Source organism: Lissotriton helveticus, chromosome 10, assembly GCF_964261635.1.
Source record: "Lissotriton helveticus chromosome 10, aLisHel1.1, whole genome shotgun sequence".
Lineage (NCBI taxonomy): Eukaryota > Metazoa > Chordata > Amphibia > Caudata > Salamandridae > Lissotriton > Lissotriton helveticus.
This window is the reverse complement of record NC_136071.1, coordinates 881638498-881654887: the sequence shown is the minus strand read 5'-3', so window position 1 is coordinate 881654887 and position 16390 is coordinate 881638498. Positions and strand designations below refer to the sequence as shown.

Here is a 16390-nt window from a genome sequence, read left to right as displayed (position 1 = left end):
ATTAATGGCCAGATCACAGACCCCATCCGTATTATGCGTAGCACGAGGCAGGACTGCCCATTGTCGCCCATGCTTTTCGTCATTGCTATGGAGCCCCTGGCCGCCCGCCTGCGGCAGCACCACACCCAAAGGGGTATCAGTTTCTCGTCCCGCTCCCTCTTAGTCTCCATGTACGCGGATGACATCACCCTTTATATCCGCCATCCCCAGGAAAACCTCAGCCCCAAGGTACGTGAGGTTATTCGGTTCGGAGGGCTCTCGGGGGTCCAGATTAACTGGAATAAATCCATACTTTTCCCTTTGACAGATGCAACTCTTCCGTTTGTGCCTGGCTATCCCTTCGAGTGGGCATCTGGTCCCACGCGCTATCTCGGCATCTGGCTGAGCAGGAACCCGGACGACCTCTGGAGGTCTAATTTTGGCCGCGCTGTGTGGACTGGTTAGAATCTAAGATTCCCCAGTGGAGTCGGTTGCCCCTCTCCCTCGCTGGCCGCGTTGCCATCGCCAAGATGGTAGTCCTCCCCAAATTCCTTTATCTTTTCTCTAACATACCCATCCCCCTGATCGCTTATTTTTTCCGCAAGTTGCGTTCTCTTGTGGTGTCCTTGATTTGGGCGGGGCGACAGCCCAGGGTTGCTTACGAAATCCTGACCCTGCCGATGGCGGCCGGTGGACTGGGTGCACCTGATTTCCGTCTTTACGCCCTCTGTGCTCAGGCCAGTTTTCTGCACTTCTGGCTGTATCCCACCCCCTACCAGCCTCACGTCGCGGTTGAGTCTGATATTGCTACCCCTTGGCCTCTCACTACTGCGTTGTTCGCCCCTACAGTGCGCCCCCTGTCAGAGGTGAACACGGTGGAGACACTGCGCTGGACGTGGTCCTATCTGCGCCGACTGGCTGGGCTATCTCTTCTATCTGCTGGCACTATGCCCATTACTAACCACCCGGACTTTTCCCCACTTCAGTCATCCTGTATGTCTCGGCACGCAGCGCTGGGGGGCCTCCAGACTGTGGCTGATCGTTATCCCGACGATTCCTTTTACTCACTCCCGGAGTCGCCATCCTTGATGAACACACTTCTGTACTATCAACGCGTGCCACCTGCCGGAAACTGCACCCGACCTTTCCGCAGCCCCCGCCCACTTTTCCCGCTCTGGATTTGTTATACACTTCAACGTCCTCATTTAAACTCGTCACCAGACTGTATGCCTCTGCCTTGTTGTCCACCCCCATCTCCACGACACGGGCGCGCGAGGCGTGGAGCGCCGACCTGTATCTGGACATTTCGGATGCCGATTGGCTCTATTGTTGTAATCAAACCACAAAACGTTCCCCAAACTATCGGCTCCGATTATTCCATTTCAAGTTTCTGCACAGGTTCTATCGCACTCCACGGCAGCTCCACCGCCTGGGACTTATACCTGAGGATTCCTGTGTTCGGTGCCCCGCCCCTTCTGCGGATTTCGCTCATTTGGCCTGGCTTTGCCCTCGGGTACAGGTGTTCTGGCTGGAGGTCTGCTCCCTGATCTCCGAGATTGCTGGCACCGCCATCACTCCAGACCCCCTTCTCTGTCTCCTCGATGCTCCTGGTGCTGGCCAGGAATAGGGTGGCAATGTGTTGGGGCCGCCGGCCTGCCCCCGTGGTGTCGGTCTGGCTGGAGGATGCTTCCCGTTGTCAAACATTGTTATCAGAATTTTGGGATCTGTTGCCAGCTAGATCACGCCCGGTTGATATCTGGGGTCCCTTGGTCGCCTACCTCCTATCCTGCTCCCCCTCTAGCGAACCTGCCTCCCTTGCCCCCCCTGCCGCCCCTGCATCCGCGGCTGCTGCTGCGTTGGTCAGTGTGTAGCCTCCCTCTCCGCGTTCCCGTTGCCCCTGCAGCATGTGGGGTTTTCTTGCTGGTGCCTCACGCCTGATTGGAGGGTGGTGGGCCTCATTGGCCACGGCATTACAATCTAGCCCGCTCTCACCCTGCCCCATAGAGAGCCGAGGGGGTTCCTGCCGCTGCCCCATTCCCCCTCCATTCCTGCCGCTGCCTCTCCCGCGCTCCCCGACGGCCCTTGGTCCGCGGCGGCCGCCGGTGCTGGCTGTTGGCGGTCCTCTTCCCGGTACCCCTCCGGGCTTCGTCCCTGGCTTGCTAAGCCCTACGGGGCGCTCCCCCCCCTTGCCTGCTTCCCTGGGAGATAGTGTATCAGTAAAGCCACTTTTCTGGTTATGGTTTGTCGTACTATGCCACTGACAATGCACTGTTGATGATCGACTAATATGTACTTGTACTGGTTTGTATCTTGCCACTCTGCACTGTGCCTCTGCATGAAACCTCTTTATTTGATTGTATTGTTGTACTGCAACTGCTGTAATAAAAAGTAAAAAAAAAAAACAAAAAAGAAATCTAGATTATAAGATATTAGCGAAGAGTATAACTTTGCGTCTGTCCCTGCTGATGGAGTTTATTATCTCCCCGGCACAGTCGGGTTTCTTGCCCCACCGCTCCACTTCATTGAATCTTCGTATGCTTTTTTCAATCTTACACATAATTGGTCGAGAGGTACCGGCTGTGGCTATACTCCTAGACGAGGAAAAAGCCTTCGATTTGTTGGAATGGCCTTTTTTCCTCTCAATAATGCGTCGGATGGGTATGCCCATGGGGTTTATCGCCACCACTGCTCTCTTATATACCAAACCAACTGCGAGACTCCGGCTGAACGGCACCCTGTCTGAACCGTTCCCCCTTTCCAGTGGTACTAGATAGGGCTGCCCACTGTAACAGTTATTTTTCATTCTGGCCAGGGACCCTTTAATTAGCCATTTCCAGGAGAGACATCTACATTGAGGTCTACAGTTCAACACAGGCCCCCTATTGGTGTCTCTCTATGCAGTCGGGACTATTTTGTATGTTAGACAACCCCAGGACAATCTGGAACCCCTGATAAGAGAGATAATTAGATTTGGCCGCTTCTCGGGCTGAATATTAATTGGCATAAATCTGTGATCTTTCCTTAAACCACCAGCACATGCCCATGGGGCTGCGAGTTTCCCTTTGGATGGTGCGGAGACTCGGTTAAATATTTGGGCATACAGATGCATCTAGACACTGACCAGATTCCCGGCCTAAACTACGGATGAGCGGTTGATGCCTTGGAGACACAGATATCACGCTGGTTGCGTTTACCTCTTTCTATAGCTGGCAGGGCTGCACTCTTAAAAATGGTGGTGCTGCCCAAATTCCTGTACCTCTTCAACAATATTCCGATATCCCATTCAACATTATGAACACACCTCATAAAATTGGTGTGGGGAGGGAAGCGTTCTCAGGGCCGCTGGCAGATTATGACCCTTCCGTATGAGTGAGGGGGATTTGGGGTCTTAGACTTACACCTTTACTATCTGGTGGCCCAATGCGGTAACACTCCTTTTTCCTTGCGAGCAATGCGATGTGCTTGCATATTTAATTGACTGTACAGTATTACCTATTGGGACATTGTTTTTGATTGCACCTTCCTTACCCAGTCCTGATCAGGTATATGGGTCACACTCCTGTAATTTTTTACTAATTCCCTGATGGGCATATCTTTTCCATAACAGACAACGCCCGATTCCGAAATGCCCTCTTTATGGACCAATTTGTAATGAGGAGAAAGTGTTCAGCGTTGCATGCCGCTCTACCCTCCCACCCAGTGGAACCAGACTCTTTTTGCCCCACTAACACTGATCATTGAAAAAGAAACTAGTGCACACCTCATTTCGAGACTCTATAAAGAATGCGCAAACATTAGGCCACTGAGGGATAATAGGGTGCATAAAGAATGAGAGGAAGACCTGGGTCAAGACATTACTGACGACCAATGGACCAAGTGCTGCGCAGTAACACGGGAAGTCTCACTCAACAGCAGACATAAGTTGCTTCATTTCAAGTTCTTGCACCGCATTTATTGAACCCCGGCCAAAACACACCGAATTGACACCTCCAGGCCTCATCGCTGTCTGAAATGTAGTGCCCCCATGCATACTCTGGACAAATATCGTGGTGTTGCCCTACATTACAGAAATATTGTGAACAAACACACTCAGTCCTAGGTACCATGATTAATATTACGCTGATACCCACGCCAGAAGTGACATTGTTGGGATACACTGTGAATTTCCCCAAGAAAGTCAGACGGTTTGCGTCTTTGTGTTTATTGCTGGAAAAAAAAAGAAGTAGCATTCGCGTGGGGCAGCAGGAAAGCTCCTATTCTACAGTGCTGGCTACATAGTCTGGCATACTGAAGTACCAACAGCGACGTTTACGCCAGCATAATGCCGAGTGCGTCGCGCTCCAAGGACATCTGGAGCCCATATTGGGCATATGTAGAATCCGGGCGTCAGAACACTGGCTCACAATTGGCCAGCGGCCTGGTGCCGGAAGGCGTGGGGTGTGACGAAGGCGCGCAGGACTCAACACTACAAGAAATGACAAATACTTAACCAGTGCACACCTTTACATGTTGTCTGACAGAACGCACACCCGCAGAAGGGAGACATGGTTAATGGGGCTAAATCATTAGAGCTGTTCAACTAAAGCAGGACTAGTCAGAGGTAACCAAGATACTCAATCGCAACTGTACAGGATGTGTTATTGTCAAAGGCGTAACAATAAGAACGCTGCATAATGATGTGACAATATAAGTGAAGATATGGGAAAGCGTGACAGACTATGTATATTTACGTATTAACGTATCATTGTTCCTGTAATGTGCAATTATGAAAAACTTTGAAAATAAAGGGTTAAAAAAAAAGAAGCATAAGGGGGATGTCACATACCTGGTGGACCTCCAAACCCCCAGGAACCCTTTATAGATTCTGCATGTCAATCACCTTAAACCACAATTTGAGAGGCCCACGGTTTCAATCCTCCTGGATGATGGAGTGAAGGAGCAGAGTAAACCGCCTTTCTTCGAAATAGCAGCATGGATCAGTGGAGGGTGTCAACCTCTCCCCTAGCCTGACCATAGAACAACAGAGGGACCGTAGCCAAGCGTTGTAGAAGTTCCCTCTTCTCTTCTCCCCAACCACAGGGCTCACCACATGCTGTACCCATCATATTGACTCTGGGGACAGATTTCATGTGAAGAATAAGATCTACAGACTATTTGACAAGGTCATAGCCAGCATAAAGGAGGAATCTCAAAAACTCTGGAGCTAGGGATAATTGGGCCTTCAAGCAGCCCTTAGTTCAGCCCAGTGGTGCTAGTCACCAAGGTTGCCCCTCCAGGTACCACCCCCAAACTTCATGTCTCTGTGGATTGCCGGGGGTTCAATGGCATCACTAAGACTAGTGCTCACCCATCCCCCAAGCTGATGAGCTCACTGATAAGTAGGGAGCTGCTAAGTTCCTCAGCACTTTTGATCTGACATCAGGATACTGGCAGACTGCCTTAACTGAGGGGACCAAAGGGAGGTCTGCATTAATTCCCCAGTAGGCCACTTCCCATTTCGGGTGAATCATTTCGGGTTGATGAATGCCCCTGGCACTGTCGAGAGGTTGGTCAATCAGGTCCTGCCTGGATTGGAGAACTTCAATGTCACTAACCTGGACAATATTGTGGCTTTTGGTTCCAGCTGTGAGGATCAACTGTGCCACCTCAGAAGTGCTTCAGGTTCTACAGAAGGCAGGCCTCACTATCAAGGCCAGTAAGTGCCAGATAGAGCATAGATCTGTGGTCCACTTGGGTCATCAAGTTGGAGGGGGCAAGGTACAGCCCCTCCTGGCCAATTTTCAAACCATTCTGGGTTGAGAACCGCCTCAAGAGTCATGCAGAGGTGAGGGCCTTCCTGGGCTTCGCTGAATACTACAGGAGATTTATCAAGAGGTATGGCACTATTGTTGCCCCCTTGATAGAGCTGATAGAGCTGATTTGGAAGAAGCAGCCTAGACAGGTGATCTGGACGGAGGTGTGCCAGACTGCTTTTGAAATCCTAAAGAAGGCCACATGCATGGCACCCGTGCTCAATGGAGAGGGCCTATATCAACCAGCAGCCTTCATCCTACAATGAGGGTGGGTAGTTCTCTCGTAGTTCAGCTGGGGGAGGTACATGTAGGACTCAACAGCCTTGGTGTGATTTTCCTCAACTTTTTGCCTTCCATTCTCCTGTTTTGGCTGACTTTGCTTTTACTGGTTTTGATTTAAATGCATGAGGCGTCCAGCGAGCTGATATATTCAGTGTAGCCTCATAAACTGCATTCCAATTTTTGATGATTCGTCAATTTTTACAAATGGTTTACTTAGGTTATACATATTCTCGGTTCCCATCTTTCAAAGGCTATCATGATTGGTCTTTAAAAATGCATGGGGCATTGTTTCCAATGTAAATTGGTGTTCCTGAGGATGGTCTCACTGACTATAAATAATAGAGACCGAAACGCTGGCATCAAGTTCAACTCCTCCGTTGTGTAATTATTGGACTCTTACCAACGAATTGCTTTATCTTTTTTGGTAAGTTGATATCAATCAGAGTGAATGTTCCAGACATTAATCTCTGAATTCATCAGTTTGATCTAATTTACAAGATTAATGTTGATGTGGAAATTCATTAATTGTACCACTCTATTATTTCATGATTAGTTCCCCTCAATTATTCATATTGAATAGAATGGATTTGCTCAGTGTGAGCCTTTTTCTAAAGATTTGTTCATCTACAAATTACATGCAAGGTTTTAGTCTGATTTATTCAGAGCTGTCACTACTTGGACAGATAATTTAAGTAAATCACCTAAAGATATTCGCTCTTCACAACTGATTACCTTGTTAGACCTTTACCTTTCAACATAGTTTGTACTCGAGCTCCCAAAGGGACTAGTGAAATGCCCTTTTCTTTTGACAAGCTTTAGGGGTCTGCACACTTTACCACTGCTAACCAATACTAAAGTGATTGTGCTCACTCCTTTAAACAAGGTAATATTGGCTTACACCCAATTGAAACATTGAATTTACTTATAAGTCCCTAGTAACATGATACTACATGTACCAAGGGCTTGTAAATTAAATGCTACTAGTGGACCTGCAGTCCTTATAGTGCCACCCACTTAAGTAATTTTTAAACATGTTTCAGGCCTGCCATTGCAGCCTGTGTGTGCAGTTGCAAACTGCCATTTCAACCTAGCAAAATAAACCTTTTGTCAGGTCTAAACCTTCTTTTTTAAGACATATACATCACCCTAAATAGCCCACAGGGCATGGTGCAGTGTATTCAAAAGGCTGTACATGACTTTTAATATTTCATGTCCTGGTAGTGAAAAACTCTTAAATTCATTTTTCACTATTGCAAGGCTTGTCTCTCCCATAGGATAACATTAGGTTACCTTATTACATTTAATAAGTGATAACTTTCAAATGGGAGCAGGTAGGAATTTCAAGTTTGGTGTCTAATGAATTGTAATTTAAAACCCTCCTTAATGGTAAAGTCAGATTTTAAGTCACAATTCTGTAAGTGCCACCTTTAGGAAGGTGGCATTTTCATGTTCAAACCATCGGTGCCTGCAGCCTGTATCCCAGGGTCACATGACGAGGTATATCTGGCAGTTGGTCTCTGTGCATTGCTCCCAGACAATGAAACAAAGGGGGAATAGTTTTGGGCAGGATGGACCATCTCTAACTTGATAGGAGCAGAGCTGTCACCTACCACACTTTCACATCACAAAAGCTCTGACTGAGCACCCTCACAAAGAGTTTGACACTATTCATTTGTGTCCCTAGACAACCTGAGGCCAGGGCAGGGACACAGGAACTTCCAAAGACCTCTGGGGGTGGAAACCTCTAGAACCTTCTCATACTTCAAAGCTGGCACCAGGTACAAATATTGAACCCTCAGACCTAACTTTTCAGTTCACCTTGGGACCTGTGGAGGACTCAGAAGGACTTCTGTGCTGTTCTGCAAGAAGAACTGCTATTCTGTTGTACTGCTGTCTGAGTGAGAAGAACTGCATCTGTGTCTTAAACGCAGCATCTGGACTTAGCCTGTGTGAGTCTTGCCCCCCCACCGCCCAAGTGGTGCCACCCCAGTTCAGGATCCTTGGAAGTGGGGCTAAAGTGCTTTGCCAGCCCAGTGGTGGTCTCTTGAGCAGAACACACATAGCTCAACGCATCTCCTCGCAGTTCTGCATCGGAATGGTGGCTGCACGATGCATACCCGGGCACAGGATCTAACATCACAGCCCAATGCTTCTTGAATCTGCCGATATTCGATGCATCCCCAACTCAGGATTTGCTTTGCAAGCCTGCATTGACAGCATCCTTGACAAACATGCAGGATCTCTCATTGCAAGACCCATCGACACCCTCCTTTCCACTGCTGCTGCACAAGGCTGAACTACCACTGTGTGACACATCCTCAACACTGGATCTTGCAACAGTCCGCAACCAGAATTTCTGGTACTTTGTTTAGTGGGCCAAATTAGTCCCTATACCCTGCCCGCGCTCCATTACCGTTGGCCTTAACTTGTGACTTTGTCCGACCCACGGAATTAGATAACCAAAGTGGGTCCTTTGTGCTTCTAAGCACCGTTTTTCACTTAATTTTTTGAAACTGGCATATCTGTCGACCTAATCATTGTGTTTTTATTGCTTTGATCTCAAATAATTTATTACATTTTACTCTATTTTTCTAAATTGGTGTGGGATTTTTCTTGTGTTCTCTTTTCAATGTATTACTGTTTGAAATGCTGAATACATATTTTACATATTGCCTCTTAGTTAAGCCTACCTGCTTTTGTGCTAAGCTACCACAGGCTTCAGCACAGGTTAATTAAGGGTTTGCTTGTGTCAACACCCTGACAGCAATTGTGGTTGCTGCTTGTGTAGGGTTTCACCCCCTCCACCTGTAACCCAATTCCCTACACATACCATGAGGTAGAAGCCTGCCTCTGACTAAAGACGTCTTGGGCTTTCTGAGGATGCTCCTGGGAATAGGCAAGGAACACATAATTGTTAACTGAACTAGAAGACACAGAGACGGATGTGATTGGGTAAACTTTTTTTTTTTAAAGCAGAGACTGTATGTTGATAACCTCTTTAGATGTTAGCTGAGTAAGCAAAGACGTCAGTCAGGGAAACAACATAATCATGGTTAAAGGGCTGCCTAAGTTATTTAGGAATATGAAATACGGTGAGAGGGTAAGTAAGATTATTGGCAGGTACAAGTACGTATATGCTTTAGATAAAAGTATTGCTTTGCTGGTTACTTGTTTCCCATGCATTTATAGGAGAGTGTTGCTGCTTCAACTCAAGGGAATTGTGAGCAAAATGTACGTAGTATTCACGGAGTGCTGGAAGATGTTAAAGGTATTATAACAAGAGAACAGACTGCTAGAGCAAGAACAATTGGTGAAATAAGGAAGGCAGGAGAATTGCTGGTAAAGGGCTGGGCAACGAGATAGAAAGGAAGTTTGTTCAAGTTCCCAGAAACACTGGAAAGTAATAGAAGACTTTTTTTAAATTTATTTTTATTTTACAGAGTTTTATAGAGCGCAAACTTGACCCGAAGTATTGGGTATCAGAGCTTGACTGGTCTGCGCTATTGGGTTGTCTCTTGAGAGTTAGTTTTTTGTGACTTCTCAGAAATGATTTAATTTAAAGTGATGATGAGTGACATTTGGGAACTACTAACGTCTGAAATGAGCGGGGAAGGCACTTGTGGCTAGGAATAGAAGTGGAGATAGAGTACTGAGTCCATAAATGTGTGGGATGCAAGACAAGTGACAAGAGGATGGTTAACCACACAAACCCGAATCCCCTTCAGGTAGTGTGGAAATACTAGGTACAGTGTTGTTAAATCAAGGCTGGATTTCTTTGAATCAATGCATAATTTACTGGGTGACCGACGATTAAACACAGATGTTGTAATGTATCCACCGAAAAGGGTAGGAACACATTCTACGAATAGGATTGGACAGAAAGGTTCCCTGCATAGATGAAGCAAGAAGGTGTACTTTTCTTTTTTTAACACTAATGTATTTTTGAATTAGCATTTTTCATGGCAATCTAACTCTATAATAACCCGAGGTAAATAAATACATTGAATGCATGTACACGATCATAAATCCGGAAACCCAAATGGCTGGGGATAACAAGCTTGATGTTAACATCAGGAGATATTAAATGCGGATAGGAAAGAGGGAATGAAGTGTTAGCTATCTATGGAAGAGGGAATAGACTTGTGACAAGGTTAAATCATGATGTTTGGATTGTAAGAGAGTATGTAGGACTTAATTGCAGACAGAACCAGAAGGAAAATACAAAGTATAAGAAAGAGAAAGAAAAGAGTTAGAGAAGTGGATATTATCAGGGCTCATGCATACGTCTGTCTAAATTTGGGCCGCCAACCTTAGCACGGAAGTAGACTCGAAGAAAGGTAATTTGAGTGATTAATCAAGGATGTACTGGTCCAATTGTTTTTTTATTTCTTTTTGTTGACATAACAAAACAAGACAATCAATACATCCTGCAAAGTGCAGAGCATGACCCAGTGTGCAAATGGAACATCAGTTATATTAGAGCATGACTTTCCATAGTAATCATACAAGTAATGCAGTAAAATAGATACTAGTTGAATGTACCCCAAAGGCATTACAAGATAAACCATGTGCTCCTGGGGATTCGGTATATCTACGTTCCGATAAGTTGCCACGGTGCCTCTGCCATGTGCCCCAGAGCTTTTCAAATTTGATCGGACAAGCCCTCCCTTCGTATATCAATTGCTTGGCTTACATGGAACAGTACATGTCCATAGTAATGTTGCAATTGTTGCAGTGGCGGCTGCTACTTAATGGGGGAGTGGAGCGGGGAAGGTGAAATAATAAAAAATATTCACTTACCTGCAGGCTTGCTGCCACCTCTCGGTCCTCTTTGGCTCTTCGGTCGACTCCTGGAGCAGGACGCAAGAAGCACACAGGCTCCCAGACTTTCCTAGTCAATTACAACGCTGCATGACAGCAGCTTTGTGATTGGTCAAAATGCCGGGGTTCAGCTCTCAGACAGGGACTGGCAGCTATGCATTTTTTCCACCCAGACTGTGCAAAACAGCCGGGCGGAGAACATGGTAAGTGTGCATGACTGTTTGGCCAGCCCAAGACGACCGGCCAAACCATCCAGCGCACTTGAGAGTGCGCACCACTCCTCCCCCTGCTACTGTGACAGCCCAGCCCTGCCCCAAACCAGCTGAGCAACGTCAGACAAATAAAATGATAATAACATTACTCACAGAGCAGTCGGGTGATGCTTCTCCGCCTTAGCGGAAGAGCCGCCTCTGAATTGTTGCCTCAATTGAAAAGATAGACATTTTGGGGTAGGGTCACAGTGAAGCCACACAGCATCTTGATTTATGGTTGGGTTTCCCTGGGGAAATGTACCGTATCTGCAATGAGGAAAGCGAGCAGGAGACACTGGGTAGGAGAAGAGAGGAAGGTGGTGCGCAATTGTGGAGGGAAATTCTGGGTAAGATATAAGAAAAATTAACATGAGACGACCTGCATTTTAGTTGTGTTATATGTTAGTTAACAGATGCACTTATTGTGCTATATGTTGTCTTTCTAGTGGGGGACATTTTTTTTTAATGTTAGATTATAGGTTTGTTTTATTTTCTTGTCTCTATGCTGTATTGTGTGTTTTGTTTTTTATGCAATGTGTTGTGTCTCTACTGTGTAAAGAAGAGGAATGTTGTATTCGGATTGTTGATCCTGGATTACAGTCAAACTGGTAACGTGGCAGTAATGTTTACCTGCTTTTCTTGTGATTAACAAATACCTCATCAAAAATAACAAACTAACGTCTTTACTTCATCATCATCCCCTAAAGAGCGGCCAGAGTTACATACCAACAAACATCTGATCTGACTGGTTTCCATTGTTCCCCGTTTTCACACTTAAGAATATGAAGTGCAAAAATTAGCACCATAAACTGTACTAGAAGCTGGATTTCAGCTGCACTGAAACACTACATGGAGTTGCCCAATTTGATCAGTTCCGTATAAACTGGAAATGAAAGGGTAGCAGTACTGTTGAGTACAAAAACTACAGGCCTGATGAATTTACTACTGTGCAAGGATGGCGGCTTTCTGCCCCATTTCTTCATCAAGCAAGCACCACGCTGTTATGATAGTTATTTGAGCAGCTCATGGCATAATTCCTGTTAGACTGGTCTTTCAACACACAAGGGGCCCGCCACTGTTGACAAAAAAGCATTTGCATTGCAATTGATCTCGCCTTTGGGAACTTATATGTATTTAGCTATGCAGCACATTAGCCTGGGTGCTGGAACATCTACTGTTCTTTAAGATGGAGGGAAAGTAAGCACCAAACTGCGTGATACACCAGGTATTGGAACACATGGAGAGAAATACTGCCTTTCAGCAGGAAATGGTATAGTTCATAGCTCTGTTTTTAATATAAAATCAGGCCCTTTGGTGGTCATATCACTGAAAATACAAAATTTGAAAAAAATATTATTGTCTATGGGTACTTGTGGAAGACAATTTCTATGGACTGGAATCTAGAGAATGCTAAAGTGATTCTGGTATTGTACTGATCTTTGTTGGTCATTTTCTATCAAGAAAGTTAAACAGAGGCAGTTCCCGGAAAAATAAAAAAAAGAAAGTCCCTAAGCAAAAAGCATTTCTGGTATGTTACTGACCTCTACTGGTCGTTTTCTATCAAGACAGTAAAATAGAGGCAGTTGGACAGAAAAAAAAAGTCCCTAAGCGGAAGCAGACAAGTCCTAGGGCGGATCTCCAGAGCCCACAAAGTACATACACATGTAAGTATATACTAAAGTATTTACAAGAGGTCTCAAATGCTCGACCTAAAAATGGTAGCTGATCACAATTCCGCATAGGCAGAGAAACAGCTGTGCATGGAACATAGATGGCTCCAAGATCTGTTACAGGACACCAGTGCACTCCTACTACAAAGCCACTCCATGGACTTGAAGTTTCATCTGGCTTTGCTGCTAAATCCAAAGCCCTGGCAGCCATGACAAGTACCACGCATCAGGGGTTAGACTAACTAATTTTACTGTTAGTGGCCGCATCCCCGCACAAAAATGCATTAATCATGTATTATTAGCACTCCTGGGACCACCCACGATGAGGTGTGCAAGAGAGCTGAGCATAGTAATTAATAATCAAGGCCTTCCAGGAGACTGCAGGTGAAAATGGCATTACAGGAGGAATACGCAGTCAGGGGCATCTAGGCAGGGGCAAAGAGTCCAACCCAACACCCAACACAGTACAGCATGCTCAGAAAAAAGATGACTGATGGGAGAATATTCTTTTTTCACAAACAAATAGTTCACCTTAGTTCAAAGAAAAAGGGAGGTGCACTCAATAATTGTTCAGCAGAGTCAGTTCAGTCCATAAATCTTCTTTATTCAAAAGTAACATATAAATAACGTGTGCTTCAAGTTATTTATATATTAATTTTGAATAAAGACGATTTCTGGCCTGAACTGGCTCTGCTGAACAATTATTGAGTGCACCTCCCTTTTTCTTTGAACCTCTTTGTACCCGTGGCACCTATCAACGGCGGGTGCTGGGAGTAGTAGCACCAAATCTCAGTAACAATACATTTGGAGTGAAGTGCTTATTCTTGGCCAGCTGTTTTGTTCTTTCTTCTTGTAAATAGCTCACCTTAATTAGTGCTTTATGTATATATTTTTAGTCATTCATTCACAGTGATAACTGATTGCAGATAACATGCTTGTATTTTTTTTTTGCATTTAGTTGCAGATACTTGCATTTGGTGACTTAATTAAGCAAATAATCAATCAGTTTCATGTAGGCAATGTCCTAGTTTCTTTGGTACCTATTTCTATTTACATTTGAACGGTGACCATACAGTAAATAGAAAGGCACTGACACAATAATTATTATGTGGCATGTCCACGTAGTTTTTGCGATCTAGAATCTATTGCCACGTAAAAGATTAACTTTATTTGTACTCAGTTCATTTGGAACATTTTGAAACAGAAAAACAAAATACATCATACTGTACCTTTTGGACGATTGTGGTGGCAAGCTCTTCTATCAACTCTTCTTTGTGTTCACGTAAATAACATGCTTCATTATGTTTGTCCTGCAGAAAATGAACAGTTTAGACTTGTTTGCACTGAAAATACATTTATAGGGTGGTTCCGACTTTCACTGTGCATCCATTTACCTTGCCTAAACCTTTTGTCATGTAAATTACATTTAAAAAAAGGCATGCTATTCAGATCCGTCCCATATAATTAGCATTCATTACTTGATCTACAGGACTCCAAGGGCTGTATCTCACAGTGAGCATTATAAGTGCTACCTAAAAACAGGTGTCTGCCGCAGATAGGGGATTACTAATGCAGGAAGCAGTATGTTACCACCGTAGACAGCAGTACATGGTTGTTTGTGACTGGAACATGAAAAAAGGCATGTATCACTTTTCAGTGGAAATGTGGCAGTGTTTGCGGACATCTCTAGGTAAACAACAGAATTTAAGGATATAACACATATCAACATACCGGCACAACACAAACATAACGGCACAAAACAACAAAGCAATCAAAACAGAGCGCAGCAGAGCAAGTACATGCAATAATGAGAAAATAAAACACCACAACACAAATGCAAAACAACATATATGAATAAATATTCTTGTTTACTACTTATTTATCTTTGAACTTGCCTTCTCCATAATTGCCTCTTTCCTATTTGTCTCTCTTTTCTTCTCCTACTTTTCTCCTCTTTTCTATCTCTTCTCCTATTTTCCTTACTCTTCCCCATCTCTCTCTTTCCCCTTTTCCTTTTTTATAATACACATTTCTTAATATAGTTATCCTACACACTAGTTGTTCCACAGATGTGTTCTATTCAAATTTTCTTACTGTTCATTTTTCCTTACCATTAGTTGTTTTATTATGACTATTTTGCACACGTTCATGTAATCTTTTATTATATTCTTATCTTCACTGTTTCCATATGTATTTGCTGTAGGGTATATATTTACTGTACTGCTTGAACATACTAGTTGTTTTGTATTTTCTGTGGTTGTTTCCTTAATAAAAATCATTTAACAAAAAATGAATAAATATTCTTGTTCTACATTACCACCTCCAGAAACATGCTTTCATAATATGGTGGTAAAAGGTGTTTGCACCAAGCACTCGCTTACCATCATGGATGGACATGTGATACAACATGCAATAGTGTTGCTTTGTGATCCTTGCCACAAAGTAGTTATACCACCCATGGGAATCTCAATAACATGGAGTGCAATTTTTTATGGGTGCAGTATTATTGCACAATTACGGTTGAAACCCTTGGGAACGGGAAATAAAATTTTTAATTGGTCTTTGCACCCTGATTCCTGTACGTTTCCTCAAGATTCCGAGCTCTTTACCATGGACATATTTAAAAGATTTTTCCTGTGGCACGATTTGCAAACTTGATTATGTTAGGAATTCCCACTACCAATGGATTCAGAAGTACTCAAATCATCATAGTGAGTGCTTTTCATGTTCTAGTGTGAGGCGATGACATTGAGGTAAAACTTTGGTGTTTGAGAAATAGATATTTAATTATTAATTCAAGACACATTAAAGTGGGTCATTTAACAACGTGCATTTCCAGGGACTGAACCTGGAAGTATTGTTGTATATTATATGGTAGGACAATCATGGAAACAACAGTCTCAAGCATTGGAACACATCTGTTTCTGATAGCATAAGAACTGCTTTCATTACAGTATTTTAGTTGGAGTTCCTCACATTTTGATTAAATGCATGCAATGGCGCACTGTTTATAATTTCACAATTTTGTGAATAAAATGAGCTTACAGTGCTTATGGCATAGTGCTAGAAAGATACGACCCCGGGCTTGCTCCTTGTGACCACAGTCTTTGCAACCTCAAGCCTCAGAGGAGACAAAAGCAGTGCCAAGAACACATGGGCAGCACATCACGACTTAATTTTTGCATTATATAATCTAGTATTCACTATTAGTGTAATGAAATCGAGCACAATGAGCTGAAACTGGAACTTCTGCGGCAGCAGAGATAAGTAAAAAAAATATTTAAAATGTACGTTGTGTGCACGCTTGGTGTAAGGGTTTATGTGAGAGAGAACTTGTGTGTGTGCAAGCATGTGTCTTTATGTGAAAGAATGTGTGTGTGAGTGAAAGTGAGTAAGAAGTCAGTGATTGGTAATAAATGCCCTTTCAGGGCCTATTGCTTTTTTGAAAACGTATGTGAAAATTCAGGGGCATATTATCAAGGGGGTTTATCTCCGCTTTTTTGGCTTTAAAAGCCAAGAAAGCGGAGATAAAATTATCTCCCTATTACCAAGCTGTCGCTAACACCAGTTAGTGACAGCTAATAGGAGATAGCGA

The 16390-nt window shown here is 44.1% G+C and overlaps 1 protein-coding gene across 1 annotated transcript in view; it reads right to left on the bottom strand.

The window, feature by feature from the left end:
- The window catches only part of MYRIP (myosin VIIA and Rab interacting protein), a 1796584-nt gene that overhangs the window by 507142 nt on the left and 1273052 nt on the right, over positions 1 to 16390 (bottom strand). The window contains exon 7 of the mRNA XM_078663521.1: positions 14025 to 14105. Within this exon, the coding sequence (XP_078519647.1) occupies positions 14025 to 14105 (81 nt within the window). The remainder of the gene's footprint in view (positions 1 to 14024; positions 14106 to 16390) is intronic.